The sequence below is a fragment of the Dryobates pubescens genome, chromosome Z, assembly GCF_014839835.1.
Source record: "Dryobates pubescens isolate bDryPub1 chromosome Z, bDryPub1.pri, whole genome shotgun sequence".
Taxonomy (NCBI): Eukaryota; Metazoa; Chordata; class Aves; order Piciformes; family Picidae; genus Dryobates; species Dryobates pubescens.
In genome coordinates, this window is record NC_071657.1 from 46,028,021 (window position 1) to 46,055,143 (window position 27,123).

The 27,123-nt window shown below is 41.8% G+C and overlaps 1 protein-coding gene across 1 annotated transcript in view; it reads left to right on the forward strand.

Annotated features, from left to right (window-relative positions):
* The first annotated feature begins 355 nt into the window (after nt 1-355).
* The window catches only part of TJP2 (tight junction protein 2), a 66,929-nt gene continuing 40,161 nt past the window's right edge, over nt 356-27,123 (forward strand). The window contains exons 1-2 of the mRNA XM_009906615.2: nt 356-719; nt 5,700-5,820. Coding sequence (XP_009904917.2) covers nt 607-719; nt 5,700-5,820 — 234 coding nt within the window. The 5' untranslated portion in view covers nt 356-606. The remainder of the gene's footprint in view (nt 720-5,699; nt 5,821-27,123) is intronic.

The following is a 27,123-nucleotide window of genomic DNA, read 5'->3' on the forward strand; positions in this document are numbered from 1 at the left end:
CATAATGTATATCTCTGGCTTTCTTAATCCCATACAAACCACCTAAGGATATGTTTCTCCGTGCCTTTTCTGAATAGATGATATAAATCCCTTGTAACACTTCCAGTGTACTGAGCTTTCTGGTGCTGAGGAGAAAAGTTGAAGCAAAATCTATTGTAGTGTGTCATAGCATTTAAAATAGTCTCAAGTTTTCTGTGCAGATCTCTCTTATTCCCTGGATGGATTTGACAGAGAAGTTACCTAGTGCTCCATTAGTACTTGAAAGATTATAGACAGCAGAGATTTAGCAAAGGATTAGTCAATTGGAGAGTGTGCATTATCCGGCCAGGCTTAGACCCGTGATTGTCTCTTCAATCATTTTCATTAGTGTCTTATTCAAAGATTGAATTATGTAACAATGACGTTTCTGGGGAACGTGGTGGGAGTTTCTCTCCCTTGCTAACTCTCTGAGCCAGGGAGAGGTGGGAAAAAGCATCATTTTTGTGCTTCGAACTTGCAACATGTTTTAAAAAGGAGTAGTTCAGCTAAGTGAAGAGACATGACTTCAGTTGCAGCATCTGCATTTGGATGATAACTTAGTGTCGTAGAACTCTCAAGGAAGGCAGAATGCGGTACAAGAAATACATAACTATTTTAGAAGCAGCAATAGGTATTACTCCCCTTAACAAGCGGGAGCTGCTTCCTGAGGGTAGACATGCCAATCTGTGGCAACATCCAGGGTAAGTGTTAAAAAACAATCAGTAAATAACTATGCAAAAACCTCTGCTCCCCTTGAATCATGCAATTTTGAAAAACTGTTAGTATAAAAGAGGGAAGTCATTCATAGAACAGGTAGTCTTTTTTTGTGCTTTCCACTGATGTGTATTCTGCAGTCATGGTTAAACTTTGTGGTGTCATTAGAGATTTATGCATACTTGTTGTCCCTGGATAGTGGAACAGGTGGGAGAAGGTGTTGTCTAAATCAGGAGCTTGCTGAAGAAAGGATAAACAAGTGTATACTTACCAGAATGAAAATGAAATGCCTGTTCATTGCTTACTGCTTGCCTGGGGTGTGTGTGTGTGTTCATAAGCCTCCTCCCATTTAAAGAGATGTATTTTAGTTTTAGAAGCTGCTAATTGTCTCACAGATAAAAGTGGAAGAGAAAATCACTTTTCTCTGTGTATGTAACTTTACTTCTCTGCTGGGAAGGATGAGTTCATCATATTTAGGATTACTTTTTCCCTAAAGGAAAGTTGTAAGTTATTAGAGAGTCAAGTAAGGCTGTTCAGGTTCAGAACTTGAAATACTGAGCATTCTAGTTTTGTTAAAAACAATCCACACAGCTTGCGTATTTGGCTTCAGAAAATTCTTTGTTCATAACTGTTTCCATCAAAAGCTTACCATGTGTGTGAATGGAGATTGTCATTCTCTCCCACCTGCCCCCTATATGAGTAGTATTGACAGATTTGTGTCATTTGCAGTCCATCTAGTCTGTCATTTTTTTGTTGTATGTCAGGATGCTGTAACTTCATTTCAGGCATTGCAGAAAAGTGCAAAATGTGAGAGGCCCTTGTTCAAGAGCAATTTAATATTTTTCTACTGGATTGGAATAGTTTTGTGTAGGCAAGACTCAGAAGAAAAGTTTGGAGTAAAACTGTATCTGTTTGGCTATAACTGAACTCAGACTTGTCCTGTAACTTTTCCAGGAATGCAGTTCCTCTCTTGTCTAGAGAATAGGTTGTTGTCAACAGTTTCCAGTGTCTTATCAATGCAAGTATTCTTCAAGCTGGTCCCGAGTTTCTCGTATCATGTTAGTAAGTGCTCATAGGACTTTCTGTTAAAAATCTGTCCCTTAAAAGGCGATCTTAGTACGCTCTCTTTGAACACAGAACACTGAAGCATCCTAGACTGTAACTTCCTTTGATTGTTTGATTTAAGTTATCTACGTGCCAGTCTTTCTGAATTTTGCATCCACTTTTTACATGTTGATAAAACAGTACATGATTGCTCTTGATACTTGAGGAGCAATGCTGGAAAGTAATGGTACATTCTTGCAGCATTCTTCTCTGTTTTCAAGTAGGTTTGTTTGGCCAGACTCATAGCTTGCATTCTGATAATGAAACTTACTGACCTCAGTATCTATTTTTTTTCTTTGTTTGTTTTGTAGCAGGGACTGCATGGCTTTCATCTACTACTGTTAGTTAGTGTCAAAGTGCAAAATACACTACCCTACTGATACTTGTTTTTATTTCCAGCAGTCTTAATCAGGCACTTCTTTCAGGGAGAGGTTCAGTTAATGCGATCGTTGTATGCATTTGGAATTCCAAACTGGTTAAGATTTATTTGGATTATGTTTGCATTTGCCATTCCAACAGTTTCACAAAAGCAGAAGAGCTGTTGTCATTGGACTGTAATTGTCATCCCTTTTATGTTTTTATTAAAACTTTCAGGGAACTAAAGGCTGGCAGCCTTTGCCTTGATGGCAAAATAACCTGTGAGTTGAAGAAAAAGGTACTGTTCATTTTGTAGTGCTTATTCTGTACAACGGAAATATGCAAATTAATAATTCATTTTGCTAACATCAGCTTACACTCAACTTCTAGAGTGACCCTGTCACATTCATATAAAAAAAGGTATTTTAAAAGTATATGTGTGTATAGAGGATTGGGGGGGGGGCGGAAATCCAAACAAACATACTGAGACATTTTCTAAAACCTGCTACTGAATGTAGGATGTAAACATCCTCATCTGTCACCTTCTGACTGTAGAAGTTCATGTGCATATTTAACTCAAATACTTTTGTCTCATGGTCATCCCCTAAAATGGGGCCGTGGGGGAGAAAGAAGCTTTAGAGTGTGATGCTTTTTTTGTTGTTGTTGTTTTGTTTAATAACTTCTGCCATCTTCATGCAGGGACAAAATTAAGGCAGTCATGGTAGTTTTGAGTTTAGCTTGCTTGTATAACCTTCCTGCAGCCTTCAGAATAGTATCATCTGCACAGCCTGAAACAATAAAGCTTAAATTTGTTCATAATGCACAGCAAAGTTCTGACTGCTCTTTGGTGATCTCTCGAACTCATATTAAGTATCCTTTTGTTCTGTGACTTCTAAAATCACAGACTCAGATGGGTTGGAAGGGATCTCTGGACATCGAATTCAACCGACCTGCCAGAGCAGGTTCACCTAGAACACATTGCACAGAACAGCGCCTAGACAGGTTTTGAATTACTTCAGAGATGGAGACTCCATCATCTCTCTGGGCAGCCTGTTCTAGTGCTCTACCACCCTCGAAGTAAAGAAGTTCTTCCTCATGTTCAAGTTTGTACCCATTAACTCTTGTCCTGTTGCTGGGCACTACTGGGCCCATCCTCCTGACACCTACCCTTTAAGCATTTATAAGAATTGATAACATCTCCCCTCAGTCTTCTCTTCCCCAGGCTAAAAAGACCCAGGTCACTCAGCCTTTCTTTATAAGACAGATGTTCTAGTCCCCTCATCATCTTCATAGCCCTTTGGTATACCCTCTCAAGCTGTTCCCTGTCCTTGAACTGGGGAGTGCAGAACTGGACACAGTACTCAAGACAGGAGCTCAGCAGGGCAGAGCAGAAAGGGAGAAGAACTGTCCTTGACCTCCTTGCCACACTCTTCATAATGTATCCCAGGATACCATTGGCCTTGTCCACAAGGGCACTTTGCTGGCTCAAGGTCATCCTGTTGTTCACCAGGACTCGAAGGTCTTTTTCTACAGAGCTGCTTTCCAGCAGGTCAGCTTTCGATTTGTATTGATACATGGGGTTATTCCTCCCTAGGTCATTACCTTATACTTGCCCTTGTTGAAATTCATGAGGTTCACCTCTGCCCAACTGTCCACAGCCTTCTGGTGTGTCCACTGTCCCTCCCAGTTTTGTGTCACCAGCAAACTTGCTGTGGGTACACTCTATCCCTTCATACAGGTCTTCGATGTATATATCAAACAAGACTGACCCCTGGAGAATACTGCTTGCTAAGGACATCCAGCTAGAGTCTGTGCCACTGACCACAACTCTCTGAGCTCTTACCTTTCTGCTAGTTTCCAGTCCACATCACTATGCATTCATCTAACCCACACTCCTTAAGATTGCCTATAAAGATGCCATGGGAGGCAGTGTTGAAAGCATTGCTGAAATCAGGATAGACAATGTCCACTGCACTCCCCTCATCTAATCATCCAGTGATATCCTCATAGAAGGATATCGGATTAGTCAGCCATGACTTGCCCTTGGCGAATCCATGTTTACTAGTTCTGATAACCTTTTCCTGCACATGCTTCGAGAAGCATGTTCTATCATACCTTTATTTAAAACAAAAGCATCTTTCTAAAAGTAATAAACTGCTACGCTGTCAGAATCAGCAAAGTGAGGAAAATGGCCACCAAGTTTCTCAACACAGTAACTGGCAGGTGCCTGCATTTTTGAAGTTTTTAAGAAATTCACCTGAGACCAAATGTATTTTTAAAACATAAGCAAACTTTTAAGTTTGCTTTTTTGAACCTAGGGCCTCGTTATGATCACACTTAGTAAAATATGAATGCTGTACAGAAGACACAGCAATAAAATGTGGGGTAAACTTGCAGGTGTTTGGGGAGATTCTGCTCCTGTTACCTAGAGAAGGCTAATGGTGTGTTAACTAGAATTTTTAAATAAACAAACCCAAATAAAACTAAACCACAGACAAAAAACAGAACACACAAAAAAAAATAGACGTCAAACAAACAAAAAAATCCACATAGCCAATCAACTGACAAAACCCACAACAATAAAAACCCCAAACAAACAAAACCCCAAAACAACAGCAAACAGAAGAAAAACCCACCCAAACCTGTTACATTTATGGATAAGATACTCTCCTTGGAAGCTTGACTATATCATTTTTTGAAGGTGGATGGTTGCTCTTTGAGAATTAAGATGATCAAGATGCGTTTGTTTTTCTTTTAAAAACAACCCAAGCAACGGGTTCTAGACACTGGTTTGTGTTTCCATTTTTGTCAAAGTCCCTCTGTCATCTTAGTTAAACTATTCATTTTCTGCTTTCCTACACAGGATAATCAAGGGCTAGGGGTAGGGTAGAGGAGGAGCCCTCTGACAGAGGTCCTCTACGGCAGCTAACTTGCTGAGGCAGATGAGGCTGGTTGAGCAGAGGAAGGAGCAGAAAATTACACTGGGAATTTTTTTTTCCCTCTATCATTTTTTGTAATTAAGTTACCAATTTTAAAAACTGGAGTATGTGTATCTGTTCTTACTTAGTTATGGTCACAAAGCCGTGATTTTACTAGCTTAACTTTGAACAATTTTGTGCAATTCAAGCCATTGAACTAAGACTAAATCGAAGCAAAAAGCCCAAATGCCTTGTGGAGAAATCCAACAAAGGAAATACAAGCACACTTCCTGTCTGTTCTTCATTTAGTTCGCAAAAATGCGTTGTTACCTTCTGTGCAGGCTGTGTGGATGCCTGATGAGGGACAGCAAAGGAATTAGTGTGGAGTGTTGCTGCAAGTGTAAATATTGCATAATATCACCTGTGTCCAAGCACTGTTTCCACCTGATTGCCAGAGAAGCTAGAGCAGGCCAAACTAATGAGGGAAATACATTTTATATTTTCCCCTGTCTCTAGGGCTGTGGTGTTCCAGCCCTCACAGTCACTTTTTGTGTGATTACACAACTTAAATGAAACTTTGTTTTTCAGGGAGCAAACAACTGCACTGCCGTCTCCTTGTGCATGGGACTGGGAGCACAGCTGTACATCAAGCCCAAAGCATCTCACAGCCAGTGGGCAGAGACATTCAAAACCCGTTGTTCCTCACAAGGTACTATTCAAGTTGTGGGGATAGAACTGGCCATTAGTTTAAAACAATGTATTCTTGTCAAGTGCTAACTGAAACGTTCATTCTTTTAGCTGTGTTTTTAAAAGGTGTTAAGAAACTGCACTTTATTGTAAATACACTGAAATCAGAAATAGTTCTTTGGGAGTTCTGAATAAACTTGAATGAGTTCACACACATTTGCTGAGCTTTATGACATACAACAGGTCTGCAAAAGAGGAGAGCCATCTGCAATTAACACAGTATTCTTCTAAAGTTGCCTGAAGTGCTAGTTCATCTCTTAGCTAAACATTGGTAAAGTATAGATTTAATCTATGTTGATGTCTTCAGCAAATACAAATATTTAGCATGGATTTGGGGTTAAATAAGTTACTTTAGGCACAGAGGGTAATATTAATGCTTCATGACTCAGTAGAGTCCTGGGAAACAGAATAGCCACACACAGGGAGAGTTGTTTTACTGCATATTTTCTTATAGTACATCATTAAGGTAAATATAATCCTTTTGGCATCTTAACCTTGCTTTTGAAACCTTTTCTTTCTTCCAGAGAGAAGATAAAATGCGTCTTTAGTTTTATGTGTCAGTCAATCATGCTAGGCTTGTTTTTATAATTCATTAACAGATGACAGTTTTAAGAGAGTAAAAGGTCTTTAAGCTCATGTGTCACATAACTGTAATTGGCTTATCTTTCATTCCTGAGAGATGAATAGCTGTTGTTGCTTTTGTAGTCTACATACAGGTTGTTCTGCCTTCCCAGTTTGTGATATGCATAACCAAACCTGCTCATCTGTTAATGTTCTGGAAGTGATGGAAGAGGATGCTAGTTAGTAAGGCTCTAAAAACATGGCAGAGTAGCTGCAAAGGTGACATTATATAAGCTAATGAGCAAGCAGGCCCTGTTCATTTAGAGTGCCCTGTGTGGGGAAAACATGACATATTAGTGAAGCGTAGCTAGGCAGGACTGAGATGTCCAGCAGACTGGCATTTCCTTAAAAAACTTTCAAGGATATTGTATGCAAATCTTACACCAGGGAATGTGGATACTTGCAAACCCAACTGTTAATGAAAGAAACTCCAGAACCACGCGTCCACAGGAAAAAGATGCCTCAGTAGCTACATCCAGTCACTTTGTCTATGGGTTCCCAGGGGCTGTAGAATTGGCAGGTGAATGACTTGGATGGCAGTGTCCATCTGCTTCCTCTCTGATGATTGTTCTTGCTATTCTCCCTTGGATTCTCACCAGCTTGCTTCAGTCCTTAAAAAACAGCGCCCAAAGGTGAGCGTAGTTCCTCAGCTGGAATCTTGCTGTTATGGAGGAGGGCTGTAGAATTGCGTTGTTCCTAATGAGCTCATCAGCAGGAGGTTTGCTCTGAAGGGCTAACTTGGCTGAAGAGCTCCTGTCTAGAGCTTTGTTTTTTAAATTAGCCTCTGTATCAGACAAAAAGTTAACAGAAAGTTTTGTGTATGTTACTTCACTTGCATTCTGCTATTGTTTTGCTTGTTGGGATCTTTGTTTTCTTTATAGTGCTGTTTTAATTCATTTGAGCGGTAACATGGTAAAGTTTTAAATGTTTCATGGCTTGACTTCTAGTAAGGAAAGACAAATAAATTGCTAAAAGCAGACGAGTTTTTCTCACAGCTTTGCAAGAAGCAGACAAAGCACAAAGAGAGGAAGGAAATAATATGTAAGCAAAATGAATATTCAAACAGAATGTGCTCAATATGGTGTCTTCTGTTTAAAATTAATAAAATGGGAATCTGGAAGAGCTTTCCTTTCAAGTGCTGATAGACACTTCTGTCTGGAGTTTGAGGAGAAAGCCAGTACATACTTGATTGGATCTCTTTAAAATACTTTATTATTTCTTTGGAATAACAGTACTAGATTTTACAGCTTTTTAAATTGATAGAGGTCAAAGTGATTGTACCAAAGAAGGTTGCTTCAATTCCATAGAGGAAGTGTGGGCAAGGAGAGCCACTGTTAAATCCCTGTTTCACTCTCTAGCAGTAGGTCACACTATTTCATTTGCTTGCCTTACTTACCAGGGTAATTTTCAAAATGCTGCAGTGCGGTTTAAAATATTGCACTGAGGGAAATGTGTTTAGAATAAATAGAAGTTATTTCTTCATTCTCCCCGCTTTTAATTGGCTATTACCAAATGCCTCTGGATATTCTTATGCTGCTTTTTATCTATTGTGTGAAATATGCAATACATCTATACTTTCTAGTTTACGTAATCTTTACAAAGATGTAGCAGCAGTGAAGCAGTCTTCTGCCTTTTTTATCTGAATAAACATGTTATGTGTAAGAGCTAGCAGAACTGATGACTAATATTTCAAAACTGTTGAGAAAAACATACTATATTACAGTATTTCATGTGGTGCTGTTTCTAGTTGTTCAGTATATAGCAGTGTTTGTCACAGTAATTTCTTACGATTTTTGTGAGCTTGAGTTTGTAATTGGCTTAGAACTTTAATTTGGTTTGTAATTGTTTTCTGCTCTAAATTGTTATCTGCATCTTTTAAATTTTGCTCATTTGAAGCACCTAGGTAAATCTTTAGGTTTGGGTTTTTAATATATGCCTAGGTGAGAATTTTGAACTCTTGATTACCCCAGAAAAAGTACATGTGAAGTACAGAATGCTGTTTATATTTGGTTCTGTTTTTCTACAAGGCACATCTATGTTTTCTAAAATAGCAATCTTAGAATTCCTGCTTTGAAACCTTAAAAAAAAGCACACATAGCTGTGCATCCTTACATTAGACCAGAGATGGCCAACATACTGGAACCTGAACTTTATGCATCTCTTATGCTGCTTAATCAGAAGCTGTTCTTCAGAAGTGGAGGGGCAGAATGATGACTACATGACTCTGCTGTATGCTGGCACTTGAGTCATGTAGTAAGCCAGGAATGATAGTAACTGATAGTGGAAAGGGACCCTGGGAGGTTTGTAGCCCAAACTCTTGCCCAAAACAAGATCAGTTGTGAGATCAGAACAGGTTGCTTGGAGCTTTAACCACTTTGTGTTTGAAAATATCCAAGGGCAGGGATGGTACAACCTCTCTGTTGCCCTTGTTCTGTGGCTTGGCAGCCTTCCAGGGGAAAATTGTTTTCCTCTTGCATCTATCTGAACCTCTTCTGTTTGAACCCGTTGTCTCCTGTCCTCCCACCTCTTCCAATGTGCTGCTGTTAGGTGTCCTGAAGCCATCCTTTCTCCAGGCTGAACAAGCCCAGCTACCACTACAGCTTCCTCTTAAAGGGACCGTGCTTCAGCCCCTGCAGTCTTGGTGGCTCTCCATTGGATCCACTTCTACAAGTGCCGTGATAGTATTCATGCCTTCTCTTCGCCAGTTCCCCAGAAAACAGAGACTAAGATTGCTGTGCCATATGTCTGACTTAACCCCGGTGTAGAGCTGCATGTTTGAACCGTATGTAGCGCCTGAGTAATTTGAGAGTCAAAGGTCAGCTACCTACACATCCTCTAATCCTGAAGGTTGAATCTGTTGGGGCCCAGCTTACTATATAAGGAAGCAGACATAATTGGATTTATGAATCATTTACGTAGGACTGGGCTGACTGATTTGTGTGATTTTGCTGGCTGATGACGAATGGTAGTCTAAAGAGATTGCCTGGAAAGAAAAGGGGAAAGACTGTTTGGCAACATGGTATTTTTAGAAACTTGTACAATGCCTTTCATCGGAGGATCATGAACACTTTCTTAAAACCAAAAGCAAAACCGAAGTCTCTGCTCAGACAGTTTAACAACTGAACTTTCTTGCTGAAATTGGTTCCCCATTCTTCAGGGAAGTTGTCTGTTTGCCATGCAGTCCACCATAAAGGAAAACCTGATTGTCAGAGGTGCCAGTTAAAAGGGTGGTAGGGAGGAAGTGAAGAGAACCAGAATCACAGCATAGCGACCACTCTTGGCTGCTGCAGGCAAGTTGCTGAGTAGGTGTAGTTGGTTGGCAGGAGTAATTGTTTTCATTTGCATCTTGTAGTCTAGCGTTCAATGGGTGTGCCTGCTGCTGATGCTGGAAGCAGCACAACTGCTTCCTTCAGAGCAGCATTAGATAATTTATGTAATAAGTTGTAGGTTTTGTATGACTCAAGCTACAGCAAGTGATTTCTCTAAATTAGTGCTATACAGGCCATGTGATTTAGTTTAATCAAATGGATAAGCTGGAAATATGATAAAATATTAATATGATTTATTACATATCAAGAATTATTTTTCCAAGCCAATTTGATTCAGGTTCATTTCATATAAACAATAGGATGCTAATAAATGGTGGAATAACAGTCTAGAGAAATCAGAACTTGGAATACAGAGGAACAAACTGGAAGTTTCTTACACATGTAAAACAAACAGTAATACTGCCTTGGGTGGCGAGATGGACTACCGCAAGTTCGCAGCAGAGATAACCAACAGGTAAACCTCAGAAATAACCAGGTAAATTAGCGTAAGTTACACACAAACTGCCTAGCTGTTAACTACCAAAACCTTTGCTGAATGAAACAATGCCATGAGTTCGTAGTTTGTAGAAATAATCCAAAGGTAGTATCCAAAATTAGAGGAAGTAAGAGAGAGAGCGAGCACACTGCTGTGGTGGAGACCTGACTCTAACACTATGCTGCTAAGACAAAAGAAGCTAATTGCCCTGAAGACATGAGTAAGTAGGTGCTTGTTGCCGCCTTGAATCCCATTAAAGAACACAGGAGAGGGATGGGAGAGGATAGGGTGGGAGGGGTGGTAGAAGACGAGAGAGACTAGAGCAATGAACATGGACTATTTAAATCTTCCCCTATAAATCCCCTTTTTGAAAACTGGACAGCCCAATGGCACATTAAGTATTAAAATCCTGCCAATCAGTTCAAAATGTTGTGTAGTGGGCAAAACTGCACACGCCTTCTCTCACAGCCTCTGACATCTGCAGTTGCCTCTCTGAAACGTGAGGCTCGGGGTCCAGCTTCCACACCCTCCAGGCAGCCTTAATAGCACCTGCCTATTGGCTCCTCAACCTCAAACCCGGACCCTGCAACGGAGAGGGAGGAGACAGGGCAGTGGCCAAAACAGGTTTAGCTGGCTTGTTAATGCCTCTTCCAGGACACCATGGATTCAGTCTGACTGCAAGTTCACAATATCTGCCTTGATTACTTAAACTGAAAACTACAGTGGGAAGTGCAGTGACTAGAAGGTATTTGTATGCTTGTCAAGAAACTATTACCAATTTGTATTTGGCAGTTATTTTAAAAAACTTTTACACACCTACATAAAACTTCATTAAATCTCCTGCACATGATACTGCTTTGTACAGTTACTGGACATGCAGAATACCTGGTCCTAAACACTGCAGAGGACAGAGCTGCACATTTGTAGCCCAATTACTGTAATTTTGACATGGTGTTTGTACCCACCCATTAGTCTTCATGATGCACTATCCCATCCAGGACTGATTACAACTGTACCTTCAGCTCCCATTTCCAAGGGAGACAAATGAGAAGCACATGCAGCCATACTTCCAAACATTCTGAAGTGTGCAGAGACCTGCATAGACAGAACATAATTTTTGATGACTCTCTTGCCCCTTTTCTGCTTGTGTTGCTGTCCCAGTTCAGTTTTGGCTAGGCTGTATGTGTTCGGTATGCTCGATTGTGATTGACAATGCAGGGTCTTGAGGCATTTAAGAGATGATGAGTAAGGAGTAGAAGTTATATCCAATTACACACTTAATGGTGCACTTTAAGCTGCAGTTTAGGGGTTTGGGGTTATTTTTCTTTGGCTTACAAGGGAAAAGAATAGTAATGACTTCCTCCTGTAGAATAGCCATTATGTGAATTGGGTGCTTTTTTCCCTTTTCCTGCCACAGGGAGCAGGAACCTGTGATGCTGGAGGAGTTCCCACTAGTGTCACTAGTTCCATAACTATCTTCCATTCTTCCATTTTTCTTTTAAATGGCTTCATCCTCCCCTTTAATGCCTACCTGTGTATCTGATGTGGGAGGATAGCTCAGTCGAAGTGCAGAAAGTATCCAGGAAAGCCTGAAAGTCTGTTCTCCATAGTTGAATTGCAGGATGAGTAACTTGCAAATTGTATGTTTATAGGTGCATCAGTCCATGCTGTCACCATGAGTATCTGGGCACTTGGCCAAGCTTTAGCCTGAACATAAGCACTAGGGGTCACTTACTGTTCATATTTGCAGACTGGTGTGGGATGATTCATCAGCCCATCGTGGCACAGTAGAAGTTTGGTAAGGAAAAAAAAATAAAGAAACCAGAAAAAGATCTGTGTCCTCTGTACCCTTACAAGTGAGACATTTTATGGACAAATATGGGAAATAGAATTAATCATATAATCAGGCAGGGTTGGAAGGGACCACAAGGATCATCTAGTTCCAACCAACCTGCCATGGGCAGCAACACCTCACACTAGCTCAGGCTGGCCAGAGCCTCATCCAGCCTGGTCTTAAACACCTCCAGTGATGGGGCCCCAAACACCTCCCTGGACAACCCATTCCAGGGCTTCACCACTCTCATGGTGAAGAACTTCCTCATGTCTGGTCTGAATCTCCCCACCACCAGCTTCATTCCCCCTAGTCCTATCGCTACCTGATATCCTAACCAGGTTGGAGAAGACCTGTGAGATCATCGAGTCCAACCTATCATCCAATTTGAGTGGCTGACCTATCAAAGGCTCCTATTACCAGACTAGCAGCCCCACAATGTGGCCCATGACACTAGACATCTCTCATTTATGCTCTGGTCTGTTTTCCAAACACCTGTCCAAACATTGCATTCGTTTATGTCTCTCCACCACAGGCTGACAGCAGTAAATAGAAGACAAATACAGACTGTATGAACATGACAAATGCTGCTTCTCAGTATTTAGGGCAATCAAAGAAACTGCTCTATGAGTTACATGTGATGCCCCTGTCCCAAGCCACGTGTCCTAGTATTCACTGGGTGGGAAGTGACTGCTGATGTCACAGGTCTCTGTGTTTAGAAAAAAGTACAGACTGCTGTGAAATTAGAAACCATCTTTTTGTGCTCTTCCTCTTGTGCTCACTTACTGTACTCTGTTATGTCTTTCTGTATAAACATTTAAAATCCTAGAATAGAATAGAATAGAATTAACCAGGTTGGAAAAGACCCCCAAGATCATCGAGTCCAACCCATCACCTGACACTAATCAACTAAACCATGGCACCAAGCACCCCATCCAGCCTCTTGCTAAACATCTCCAGTGGTGGTGACTCCACCACCTCCCTGGGCAGCCCATTCCAATGGCAAATCACTCTTTCTATGAAGAACTTCTTCCTAACATCCAGCCTAAACCTCCCCTGGCACAGCTTGAGACTGTATCCTCTTGTTCTGGTGCTGGTTGCCTGGGAGAAGAGATCAAACCCCACCTGTCTACAACCTCCCTTCAGGTAGTTGTAGACAGCAATAAGGTCTCCTCCGAGCCTCCTCATCTCCAGGCTAAGCAACCCCAGCTCCCTCAGCCTCTCCTCACAGGGCTTGTGCTCCAAACCCCTCACCAGCTTTGACACCCTTCTCTGGACTCGTTCCAGCAAGTCAACATCTTTCCTAAACGGGGAGGGCCAGAACTGGACACAGGACTTAAGGTGTGGCCTAACCAGTGCTGAGTACAGGGGCAGAATGGCCTCCTTGCTCCTGCTGGCCACCCTGTTCCTGATACAGGCCAGGATGCCATTGGCCTTCTTGGGCACCTGGGCACAGTGCTGGCTCATATTCAGCCTACTGTCAACCAGCACCCCCAGGTCCCTTTCTGCCTGGCTGCTCTCCAGCCACTCTGACCCCAGCCTGTAGCACTGCATGGGGTTGTTGTGGCCAGTGTGTAAAACCCAGCACTTAGATGTGTTCAATCTCATGCCATTGGACTCTGCCCATCTGTCCAGCCTATCAAGGTCCCTCTGCAGAGCTCTCCTACCCTCTAAGAAAGCTACTCCTGCCCCTGTCATCTGGAAACTTAGTTATGATGGCCTCAATCCCCTCGTCCAGTTCATCGATGAAGATGTTAAAGAGAATGGGGCCCAGCACTGATCCCTGGGGGACACCACTGGTGGCTGGCCGCCAGCTGGATGTGGCACCATTCACCACCACTCTCTGGGCTCGGCCCTCCAGCCACTTCCTAACCCAGCACAGAGTGCTGCTATCCAAGCCATGGGCTGACAGCTTAGCCAGGAGTTCACTATTGGGGGCAGTGTCAAAGGCCTTGCTGAAGTCCAGGTAGACTACATCCACAGCCTGCCCCACATCCACCAGGCGGTCACCTGATCATAGAAGGAGTATGCCATTGTGGTGGTGTGGCAGTTTGGGCTGGGTGCCTCCTGCTGCTGCCACATGGGTTGCACCTCTGGTGCCCTGGGTGTCTAGCCCAGTGGGTGGACACAGGAAATAGTGTATTTCACTCTCGTAATATCTTGCTCTCTATAAATCTATCAGCAAGGTCTAACACTTCCTCCTTCTTCCCTCGCTGCTCCCATAGGAGATGCTCCCTATCTGGTAATGGAAGGGGAGTTCTCTCAAGGCCTCTTAGGCCTGGTTAGGCTTAATGCCATGTGGTAGGTTGAGAGAGGGCCTAGCTCTCCCTCCCCCACAGAGAAAGAAACCACGGCTAAATTCAGTCGGAGAAAGCAGACTATATTTACAAGTATATATAGGAAGCAGATTATATATAACACAATATATACAGGTATTTTACAATATACACAGAAATATACAACAAAAAAACACAATCAGAAACCAGACCCCCAACAGAGGGGGCTTCCCCCTGTGCCCCCTTCACCCACCCACCTCCCTTCTTCCCCAAAGAGGGTTAGAAAAGAGAAAAGAGTAGTTAGCAAGGCAGACAGAGGCCTAGGTACGGCGAGTTAGTATCTTTTATCTGTTGGCCAGAAGCCCAGAAGCAGTACAGCTGAAAAAGAGAGCAAAGGAAAGGAAACTGAACAAAAGTCCCAGCCGCTCTGGGTCTCAAGACCTCACCTCCCCCTTAATCCGCCAATGAAATTCGTTTAGAATACAAAATATTTTATAAACATTTAGCCAGAGTGCCCCTTCCTTAAAGGCACAGCCTCAAACAGTCACATGCCAGGAGGAGAAGGGGGAAAGGCAATCTCTGATCTGGCCAGCTGAGATTAGCCTAACAGTGGAGAGGGGGAAGAGAGAGCCCTAGGGGTTTTGGTACCCTCAGGTAGGGAGAAGGGGAGTACTGGGAGGCTTCTGGGTATGCTGTGGAATCTCCTTTGTCACTGTGCTTGTAGCTCTCTGTAAAACATTTACTCCTTTTCCATTTAGACTTGACATCACTTCTGCAATCCATTGGTCTGAGTCTCATTTTTTTCTGCCCCAGTGGGAGGCAAGGAAGGATCTGCCTTCAACCTGGCACGGGTGGGTTGAAGCTTCCCCCCAGCATTAACTCAGTTAGAAGCAAATGAAGCTGTATTTACAAGCAAAGTCTACACTCTACAATGTAATGCAATTAATATGTGCAAAATATACAGTATTTACAATATTATACAGATGTTTACAATTAGCAACCAACATGAAAATCCCCCGATCATAGACCAGGGCAGCTGTTCCACTGCTTCCCCCCTACCTCCCTGTCCCAAGAGAGACAGGAGCAGAGAGAAGAGCAGTGCATTAGACTTAGCCAAGGCCAGCCAACAAGCCAATTATCGCTCCCGAATGAAACAAAACAGCCAAGATCAGAAGAGAAGAGAGAATTTTTATGATACAGCCCATCTCATTCCAGGTATTTATCCAGTGAATTTGTTTAGAACAATTTTTGTTTTCCTTTTTACACCCAGTAGTGATTTATTTATATTTTCCTACTTTTCTGCTCAAAATCTGTTACTAAATTTTAAAGGCATAGCCTAAAACCACCGCAGCCCAAATGGCTTGTTTTCCGCCTGTTACTGCAGGAAACTGCATGGAGACAAACTGACAGGCCTTTCCCAGGTGATGATTTGTAGTAAGGGACTGAAAAGCAGCCTATTTTGCTTCTTGCTGCCCTATAGCTCAGGGAAGTACAGCCTTATAATTCCACTATTAGTGATATGACTGTGGCTTTGATAAAGGCCAAAAGGAGGCTTTAGGCCAAGCCACAGCTCTTGTCTGGAAGAAGCAGCAATGTTGACTTTAAAACTGATGTGGAAGAGCTTTTAAGTAGTTGGAGGGAAACTTGTCCAAGGCTGCAGACTTGAAGAAGTCATCAGGTATGGGGAGGCTTTCCTCCTGAAAACACACGAGCAGAAACGGTAGAAATGGCCAGTGCATTTCTGTTTGACAGAACAGGGCTGTGGATACCATCTGACAACCTTATGTCAGAAATGCTACCCGGGCTTAAACCACGGAGCTCAGCGCTCCCATTGACCCTGTGACCTGGCATCAGCTACTGGCCTGTGCCAAGGGCAAGAATACAAGTAATATTTTTGTAAACGGAGAAGAACAGTTCTTTTCTTCCCGGGGAGAATGTAAATGTTTCTTTGCCTCCCCGCGGCATTTACGGGCTTGATTGGCTGCTGGCAGAGGGCGGCCAGGCCCCGGCAGTACAAAGTCGCTCTGTGGCGGGTTTCTCAGTGCCGGCTTTGTCCCCGGCGGGCTCCGGCTGCCCCCGTCGCCGTGCCGCTCTCGCCGGCCAGCGGCCTGACCGGTTTCCTCCGTGCTTTCACGGGCAGCGGGGTCGAGGCGGGGGACAAGCGTACCCGAGGGTGGCGGATTTGACCGCTGGCGCCCGGGGCCACGGGTGGCAGCAGCCAGCGGCGCGACGAGGTCGGCGATGTTACTATGGGAGCGACGCAGGCCTCCGCCGGGAGGGAGCCACGGGAGCCCGCGGTGGGGGCGGAGCAGGTCGGTAGCCTCTCCGTCACGTGCCAAACTTGCCCACCGACCCCCCCGTCCCCGGCCGTGCTAGTGGACCCCGGTGCGGCAGGGGGCGGGGGAAGGGGCTCCTCGGTGGGTCCCGCTACGCTGCAGAGTAGGCGGCTTGTGAGGAGTGTGTGCGTGCACCTGACGCTGACCTGCAGGTGCTGCCGTGGGCTTCAAACCCGCCTCATGTGCCTGCGGCCTCGGGGCTAGGCCGGGACCTTTCGCTCTTCAGGCGGAGGAGCTACATCTATCTCGTAGTGGGGGAAAGGAGGACCGTCTTAATGAGTGCTTCGGGTTGGCTTTACAGCGCCCCGGGTTGGCTTTATAGCGCCCCGGGCCGGCCACTGACGCGGCTGGAGCCTAGGAAGGGTGGAAATCCCGTGTGTTTTCCCTTAAATTGGAGCGGGGAGCTTCAGGCTGGCGGGCAGGTGCAACAGGAACTTTCAGTTCTGCAGTGCTGGCTTCTCATCTCTTTATTGCCGGAAGACAAAACGTAGTTTTGTTGTTGAAATGCTGGTTGCTCTGAGAATGGAAGTTAGTGTTGTAAGCAAAAACTATCTCTGTTTCTGTGGAGAAACGAACTCCAAGTTTGAAAAAGAAAATTCTTGCTCTCCCTGGCCCTTGCTGTCTTTGGTTTTGCTTTTGTGTTTCTTTTGTAAAAGAAGCTTCAGCTTTTAAGGGACGTCTTTTTTGCACTTGTTACTGAGCTACAGTAGCCAATATAGCTACGAAGCATCTAGGGATAGCAAGCAGCATCTGTCATGACTGGAGGGGCCGGGTGGTGTGTACCAGCCTTCAGGACACTGAGTTATCTGTAGTCGACTACCCCACCCTGCTAAAATGGATATGTAAGCCATAATTCGAGGTTATATATGCCTCATTGTTTGTTTTGTAGTTTGTAGAATAGTACTGCAAGTAAATTGTCACCATCAGTGACTACCAGTTGATACTTTAGTTGATTATTTCCAGTGTGGTGTTTTGGGTGGTGGGTTGATTGGTTGGTGTGGGGTTTTGTGGTTTGTTTTGGGTTTTGTTTGTGGTTTTGTTTGTTTGTTTTGTTTTATTAATTCTGAAGCAAGAGACCTTGCAGTATGTCCCAGCATATTATATACTGGTACACAGTGCTGTCAATGTTCCTCCACTTGTCTCAAACAGCAACATTTTTTCGGAGCTGCTTTTATCAATATTGGTGGAATCTTTGCCTGTTTGAAGTTAATCACAACAGGTCTGATGGCTTGATAAAAAGTATGGGTTATTACACCGCTAGTGACTGTATGTGGTTTCTTAAAACTGTTTCAGGGTCTGCCTTTCGTGGAGAGAAACAAATTATGTGGATGCAGCTTCTTTTTTTTTCAGAGCTGTATGGAAATTGGCAGCATTTGCTATGAATTCAGTGGCAGCTTTTCTGTCAGAAAAAAGGGAGCTTTGGCTGATGTTTTCAGCTCAAACAATAGGCAGGAGAAAGCCTATCTTGTGTGTATTGAACTTAAACGGGAAAAGTGTCAGTGTGTCTCCTTCTATTACAGTTGATAGTATGGTCACAGGTATTTTCTTTTAGAGAGACAACAGTTTGTTCATAATTTTGTAGGAAAAGAAAAATAATCTGGAGAGCAACTACAGCAACAATTTCTGGTTGGGGTTTTTTTTTTTTGTTTTCCTTAATGAAGCAATGCAAACAGTATAAAATTTTTGACTGTGCTAGGAATCCTGTTTTTTGCAGCTTGTGATGAGGTTTCAACTGACATTCAAAGTGTCTTTTTGAGTCCTTTGAGTGGTCGCAAACCACAGAAAGTGGTAGGTTGCAGTATTTTCTTAGGAAGGTGATGTTATTTATGCTGCAGGAATCTCTTTTATGAAGGACTTGAACTGTATGTGGTTTATGGCCCAAAGAGTATAGCATAATTCACACCTGTGTTAAAACTGGAAATTAATTTAAAATCACTTTGTTGTTTAAAACTGTGTTTGCAATGCCTTTCTTACCATCAAAATTAAGAAATCACCAAGAAATTTCTGTGATCTGTGTCTGATAAGACAAACATGTACTGAAAATATCAGCCTTAAGGTAGAATTTTGTTCCTGAATGCATCTTATCTGTAACATGCGTTGAATATTAATTTATATATGCAATTATTCTTTATGCTATATAAGAATAAAATGCCACCTAACTTAACTAAACAGCAGGAGTACCCTTTAGTCATCTCTCTCCTGTAAATTAAAGATATAATAAAGATGAAGATACTCCTTGAGGGCCTAGTACTGTTCTAGCAGTTAAGTAATCAGACAGATGATACTCAACAGCTTTCTGGGTGTTTGTGCCATGTACTGTGCCCTGTGAAATAATCAAAGAGAAAAATCTTTTTACATATTCTCTTGTTGAAGTCTCTAGATCTCATTAATAATACTGCATTAGTGTTTCACAACTGAATTTTGAGTGAGTGATTCTTGCTAAAAAAACCCATATCTTGTAAAAAAAATCATCTGTGATCTAACAGCTTACTAGTACATCTACAAGAAATGATATGCCTATCCACTATTTATGTATTTATTACTTAATAATCTATGTACTCAGACTGTCATACTTTTTCCTTGCATGTGCATACTTACTCTGTGATGGGAAAGCATTTCAGACACTCAAACCTTACAGCTCTTTCTCAGCATGAGCTTTTTGGTGAGAATGCAAGATGTCCAGCTAGACTTTAATTCTAGGCTCCACAAAGAAAGCTGTGAGACTACTGGCCTTTGACTTAAATGAGCAGCTTGCTGCCAGGGTCAGTGCTTGGCACTGATTGCTCTTCTTTCTGTGTTCCAGCACTGCAAAAATCTGCTGGGTAATGTGGATTTTTTCTAGTGGCCAAGGCTGTAGATTCTTCAGTCAATGTTGCACATGCTTTTTGAAGAGTTGCAGAACAAGATGAAAAACAATTTACATTTTTGATTACTTTGTTTTCCTAGGTATTTTTTATTCCAGAAATAAAAAACAGTCAATAGTTTTGGTTATTCTATTCACAGAGTTAAGTCAATAAAGCAATTGAAGTGATGTAGCATAGCTTATCACTAGCATGTGTGTGCATCTCCTTAGATGTTGACATTAGAACTCCTATGTGGTATTGTACTTGGATCATTTTATCTGGGTACTACATAACAGCTATGGTTTGGCTGTAAATTCTTGTTTTATAAAACTTTTCAGTTTCATGAAAGTCTAGTAGTTCAGTGTCAAAGTAGAGGTGTTCTTGCTCAGCCAGTACTTTGGCAGGAACTCCCTTGACAAATGACAGCTGAGAAATACTTTTGTGTGCATTATGTAGGTCAGGTTGTAAATACCTCTGGCTCAGACTTTCAAAGACGTAGTGTTGATTGCACAGCAATGCCTATTGGCATATCCAATGGCAACTATGCACTCAGTTCTCCTTTGGTAATTATGGTCCCCTATCTGTTTGTGTACAGAGCCCAATGCACCAAAAAGGTGCAAGGATAGGTTAAAATACAGGAAGAGAGTGGGGATATCTTCAGTCATGTGCCTCAGACACAATTGTTAAGCTGTGGTAAAATACAAAAAGCCCTGTACCAGAATACTTGTTGGTACATCAGTCTTTGCTATCTGTTTGCTGTGTATAGAATACTTATGATCCAGTCTGACACATGGGGATGCCCCTCAAGTATGTTTTGTTATTTTCTGTGTGGTTTTTTTGTTTGACAGGTTATGATGGTGACTGCTTAATTTTACTGTGGCTATGATGTTAAACTACATAATTTCATTCATTAAATTTCATCCATTAACTTTTCTATGCTGTAATAATTTGACTTAATTTTCCATCATTTTCCAAGCTTTCTTTTCCTGTTTTTACGTTGTAGAAGCCAGTATGTGTGTTTCTAGTGTCCTCTATAGTAGTAAGGATGGACTAAAAACCTCTTGGATCATGATGATTTGAAAAGGGATTTAATTTTTCTTACCTTTTTGTAAGGTTGGTTGTATATAGGCAAGTACATAACTTCTTTTCCTTTTCAGTGGCGGGAGGTGGGAAGAGAACACTTCTTCATGGTTTGCTTCTGCTTTGTGTGTCAGAAGGTCCTTCAAGAGTATAATGCTCTTTTATGTGGCTCAGACCACAAGAAGAAAACTTTCTGTTCCATGTTGGTTTGAGAATGAACATTCAGTTGCTACCGAAGTGCTACCAGTTCTTTTCAAAGCCTTTTGTGGTTTATGAAAGCAAGTAATAGTCACAAGAGGAGGAGTAAAATTTGTTCTGTCACTTGCTGATCTTGTTCTGTTCATCTTATTCTTTGTGTACTTCAGTTTGCAATTCAGTGGAAATGGCACGATTTCATAGGGATGTGTGACTTTCGTTTCTTTTAATACTTGCAGTGAAGCTTGAAGTTCCTTATGTTGATGTTGCACAGTTGTGAAGTGTTGTCTTGGTTGAAAGATTGCATCAAGGGTTCTAGTTGCAATTTGTTCTGCTGATGTTATTTCAAGTGAAGCAAGAATGGCTGCAAATAAGCTTGGCCTAGTGCTTTGAGAATGAATCAACCATGTGAAAGTCACTATCTTGATAATGAAGAAAAAGAGTATCTGACTTCAGCCCCCTGCCCCTTTTCTTGATTTATTGGTCATCGATTGACTGCTATTATTAACACAATTGGGAGGAACAATTTCTACCTAAGTTATGGGGTGTTTGAAATGTGCTTTACAGCAACATGCTTAGATGTTAGTAAAATCATGCACTTGTACATAACTGCATAGTATACTTCAACTTTGCATCCAACAAAATCCTCCTTGGAAAAGGGCTGAGGAAAAGGAATGGAAAATACTCTAGTTTTACCTCTCTGATCTGCTCTGTTGTTCTCATACCTCAGAAGTGTTTATCAGTGCCATCAGGTGTGTGGAGAATTTCAGTGTAACACAACTTTATATAGAATGATGGGTTACTGGTGCTGCTTTTCAAGAAAAATCCAGAGCTGTGGGAAGTGCACATGCTTAGTTAAGCAATTCTATTCCTTTGGAGGCACTGAGAAGAAAACTTCTCTGTGAGCAAAGGGATTCTAAATCATAGTATTAGTCATAGTTGGAAGGGACCGCAAGGATCATCTAGTTCCAACCCCCCTGCCATGGGCGGGGACACCCCACACTAGATCAGGCTGACCAGAGCCTCATCCAGCCTGGGCTTAAACACCTCCGGGGACGGCGCCCCAACCTCCTCCCTGGACAACCCATTCCAGGGCTTCACCACTCTCATGGGGAAGAACTTCCTCCTCACGTCCAGCCTGAATCTCCCCACCTCCAGCTTCATTCCATTCCCCCTAGTCCTATCACTACCTGAGATCCTGACAAGTCCCTCCCCAGCCTTCTTGTAGGCCCCCTTCAGATACTGGAAGGCCACAATTAGGTCACCTCAGAGCCTTCTCTTCTCCAGACTCAACAGCCCCAACTCCTTCAGTCTGTCCTCATAGGAGAGGTGCTCCAGCCCTCTGATCATTCTCGTGGCCCTTCTCTGGACATGCTCCAGCATGTCCATATCCCTCCTGTGATAGGGGCTCCAGGTACAGCTGGCTTAATTCACTATTGCATGGTAATTGAAGTCTTGGGAGGAGCCCAGTGATTTTTTTTAATTTTTTTTTTTTCCACTCGTTTCCTCTCCTTTCAGATGTGTGTGGGAAGAATATCAGCATAAAAGACTTGCAGACCTAAACCCATCCAATGAAATCCCCAGATTTCATTTACAACTGTGCTTCCCACTACATGGATGACACAAAATGTACCAAGCTCCCTTTTACAACAGCTTTTGCTTTCATTTTGGATACGTACAGTGCTTTCTGGCATGACTGAGTGGGCCTTTGAGGCATCTTGAGAGGGAGAGGTGAGTTGCTTAAGACATTGAAGGCAGGACTATAGTGATAGAAGGAAAGGAATGTGGAGAGGTATGACTAGTGTGACTAGAAAATAAACAGAATGACTTCCAGTGCAAAACAACTTAATGTTACAGAGATTTGATGTATTTTTAATTTTACACTTAGCTTTTTTTTTTTTTTACCAGACACTGCTGTTCTGGATGCTTAAATGCATTTGAAACTTTATCTACCTTGTGTATCGGCGATCTGCTTGATGTTTGTTTTGTGAAGTTTGTGGTATGTCATTGATAGTTGTGTGGTGTGTGTCACAATGTGTTACATGTGAATTTTATAGAGTTTCAGTCTTAGATGTGGTCAGAGGTACTATTAAAATTTGTGTACAGATTGTACAGAACCATATTCAGGTTTGTTCCCAGCAGCCAAGAAAGAAAGCTTATGTGAAAATATGTAATCTTACTGCTACAGGAATGCTTGGACAAAAGCAAAAGGCTTCCAAGTATACGGCCTATTCTATTAATAGAGTTAGAACAAAGCATACTAGAAACCTTAACAGGGAAAGAAAAGCTGGTTTGGGACTAAGCTCAGAAACGAACAATTGTACCATTGTTTGAATGGTCTTGCATTGTGACTGGATGATTAAATATAAATTCTGACTTGATTGGATTGTATCCCAGCAATTAGTTGGCGTTTTAGAAACTAGTTACAGGAAGCAGGAGACAGGTATCCAGCTTGTTTTTCTCAGCCTCGGGAACTATAGTTGTTGGATATCAAAGTTTATGAAATTGGGGAGTCTGTAAGGATCATGGAATAGCAGAAATGCAGTTTCTCACCAGTAATCCCATGATGCTAGAGTTTGTCACTTCTGCTTAGTTTGCTGTTTGAATATGAGTGCAGTAAGTTGAAGCATTCGAAAACAGAAGCAGTAGAAGATTTATCACTGAAGTACAGTAAAATTGTAATCCGTGCTTTTGACCATGTAATATGCATATCATGCTTTGGGCTTTTATTCTTTCAACTTTCTATTTTAAGATGCCACAAGAGCAAAACCTATGCTTTGGCTGCATAGGATAACTTGATTCTGCAAAAAAAAAAAAAAATGGTGGCTGCACTTCAATTTTTCCAGTTAATTTTCTTTTTAAAATTAGTTTTCCCAGCATGATTAAATTTATTATGCACAACTAGTGACTTTAATTTACCTTCTCATCAAATCCTGATACTGCACGTACATTAGAACAGACCTTTGGGGTTTATGGTGGTTTTTATCCCTTGGTTCATTGGGGTTTTGGTTTGGGATTTTTGTGGGGTTTGGTGTTGGTTGTTGTTTGTGTGTCTGTGTTTGTTTTTATGATGCCAACCCCCCCAAAAAAAAAGTTCCTTTTGAACCTGGCTTACGCACAAACTGCTTGAGCGCTTTGATTCTCAGGCTTCATTTACAGAGACATCTTACAGGGCAGAAGGTACAGAAACAGTATGGCTGGAAAGAAGTGCGTCAGGTTTTACAGTTAAAGTGAATGGGGTGGTTAAATCAGAAATAGCCTTTAAAGCCTGTGTGGGTAAAATATTTTGGTATTCTAAACGAATTTCATTGGTAGAATTGTGGGAGGTGAGATTGTTAGACCCAGCGTGGCTGGAACTTTCTCTCAGTCTTCCTTCCTTCGCTGTCCCTTTCGGCTGGATCTGCTTCTGGGCTTCTTGCCAAAAGATAAGAACTAACTCCCTGTGCAGAGGCCTCCGTCTGCTGTACTAACTCCCCTTTCTTCTCGTCTTCTACCTCTTTGGGGGAGAAGGGAGGTAGAGGGGGTGAAGGGGGGCACAGGGGGAAGCCCCTCTGTGGGGGGTCTGGTTTCTGGTTGAGTTCATTTGCTTTATATTCCTGTATACATTGTAAAATACCTGTATTTGTTGTGTTACATATAATCTGTTTCCTTGTAAAATATAATCTCATTTCTCCAACTGGGTTTAGCCGTGGTCTGTTTCTCAGTGGGGGAGGGAAAGCAGAGCCTTTCCTTTCAAACCACCACAGCCTGTATTGATTAGGGGAACTGAAAATTTAATGTCCCGTCCGTAGCATTACCCTGTTGTAGTGCATGCAAAAAAACTTGCTAGCGCCTTAGACTTTGTGACAAAGTGAAGGTCTAGAAAAACTGTCAGAAAATAAACCAGCAAATACTTTCTCTTAATTTTCCGGTGTGTATGTACGTATGCTACATCACAAGTATGATGTCAGCCTTTTACCTGAATTAATCTCAATCTTCAACTGAAATTGTTTCACCTTCCAGGTGTTTCTCTCCTGAAGCCTTGCTGTGTTTTTGAAAAAGGAGTGGTGGAAAAATCCACTTTATTGTGGGACTGGACACATGCCATGCCCCAAGAGGTGCGGTCTGTTCTTTAGAACCCCTTCAACGCCTATGGGAGAGTAAATTGGTGTTTATAAGTCTCCTCTGTTAGACTGACTCTGCACATCTCAACACTTGGGAAAAATATCTTCTGACTTTCCTCTGTGAAGCAACATGTAAAAAAGGAAAAAGGCTTTTATGAAAAAAGTTAGTTCTCAGAATGTTATTTCTCAAGGGAAATAAATTGTTAAAGAGAAAAAAATATTTAAAAATACTTTTTCTCTTTAAAAATTATTACTATTTTTCATTTGTTTTGGAAATGGGATCTGTTTTCATCTCCAAAATGGGAATTTTGTATTTCAGTCGTAGCTGTTCCCTCACCAATTGTGAACAATTGGTTGCTTCCCGTTGGGGGAAGCACTGGAACAATTGCAGCATAATTTCACTAGCATAATGACAGAACTGTTGTTGGGCAAAAAATAGTGGAAGGAACTTGCTCATGAAATATATCTAAGCTATATTTTAATAAGTTTTAGGTTTTCAGTAGGTAAGACCTGTGTATCTTGCATCTGTGCTTTGGGTTTGGGTACAATTGGTTTCTTTTTTTTTTTTCTTCCTTCCCTCCCCACCCCTCCCATCTTGAATAGGCTTTTGTTTAGTTTGCAATGAGATGTTGTACTTGTTTTTAATGAGGTTTTAATGAGGCCTATGTATGCAACTAAGCTCAATACTGTTCAGCTGCAAAAAGTGTAAATTACTCCACTCATGTCTTACATTTTATCCCAGAAGTTTAGAAGTTTTGCGTGCATAATTTTAATTTGTATAGCCTGCAAAGCTGATGAATCAGTGCTGAGTTTCAAGCTCTGAATTGGTTATAGTCTGCTGGATAATTACTGCCTTTTACTCTTCTTGCCATTCTTCCCTTCCACCGTTGACCTGCTCTTGGTAGCATGTTGTCAAAGCAGCTTTTGTATTTACTCCCTTCTAATAGTTAGAGATGGAACAGGCAGTTGTTAAAAAAGATAACTAAGTGTCATAGTTCTTAAAAGGCACCATGCAGCCCTAAATAATTTCTGGGTGCTGAATGGATATGGTTAGCTGTTGCTCTTACTGGCAGAGATCACAAGTAATGTGAAATGCAAGTGAATTAATTTTGGAAGACTCCAGACTGTGTGTGTGTGTGTTGCTTGACTTTTTTGATATAATGAGAAATTATGCCTTTATGTCAGCAAAATCGGCATATTAAAAGACTTATTGTAAGTACAAGCTTCTTGTGTTTAGGTTAAAAGTAGCCTGGAAGAAAAAAGCTTCACTCCAGAAAGTGTAGCTATAATTCTCCTTTTTATTGTTAGTGTTAAAATGTTAACATTTCTAACTTCAGGTCCAACTGTATTGATGATAGCGGTTCAAAATCTTGTCTAGAAGTTTTCAGATTCCCATTTCCATGGTGTCTTGGTGTTGCTGATATACATAGTTTATCTTTGGAGTACCAGATGTTTCTTTTCTTAGAACATAAAACTGCTTGGGAAATATGGTTATTTCATTTGTATAAACAGTGCAATTAATTCTTTAAATAATTGTGGTGGAAAGGCACTTAATAAAGCTGGAATTTAAACCAAACAGAGAATTCTGTTTGGTGGTAGAATATGTGCTTGAGATTAAAGAAACAAAACAAAAACCACCTACTACCTTGTTGTACTGTCACACTTCCTGTCATTTTTAGTTTGAAAAGAAAGATTTAAAATAGAATTTTGACCTAACAAGCTGTCAGAATTTTTTAATTTAAATAAATTCTAGTTACAAAATGCCAACTCCAATGCCATCCCGTTTGACACTTAAATAAATTGAAATGTGGTGTAATGCTGAGTGTAGTTTCTCAGAGCAATTACACCATGCTGTGTGACAAAGCAACAGCCTGAATTTGTATTATCTAAAACTCAAAATAAACAGCTTTTATGGGGCAAAGAAGCAGTGTGTGCCGCAGCTGCAGCATCACTGCACCATCTAGTGTCTCAGTGGGTGCGCTGTGAGTTGTAGACACTGCATCTTTTCTAAGACTATAACGCCTCTCATGAATTGCCTGCCTTGTGCAAAAATAATTTGGCAAAAACTTTGTAGTGTTTTTGGAATATAAGGTTTTCTGCTAGTTTTGCTGGGCTTGTCTTCAATGTGTCCTGCAAATTCAGTAGGAGATGGAAATGCAGCTCCTGGAGAGGGAAG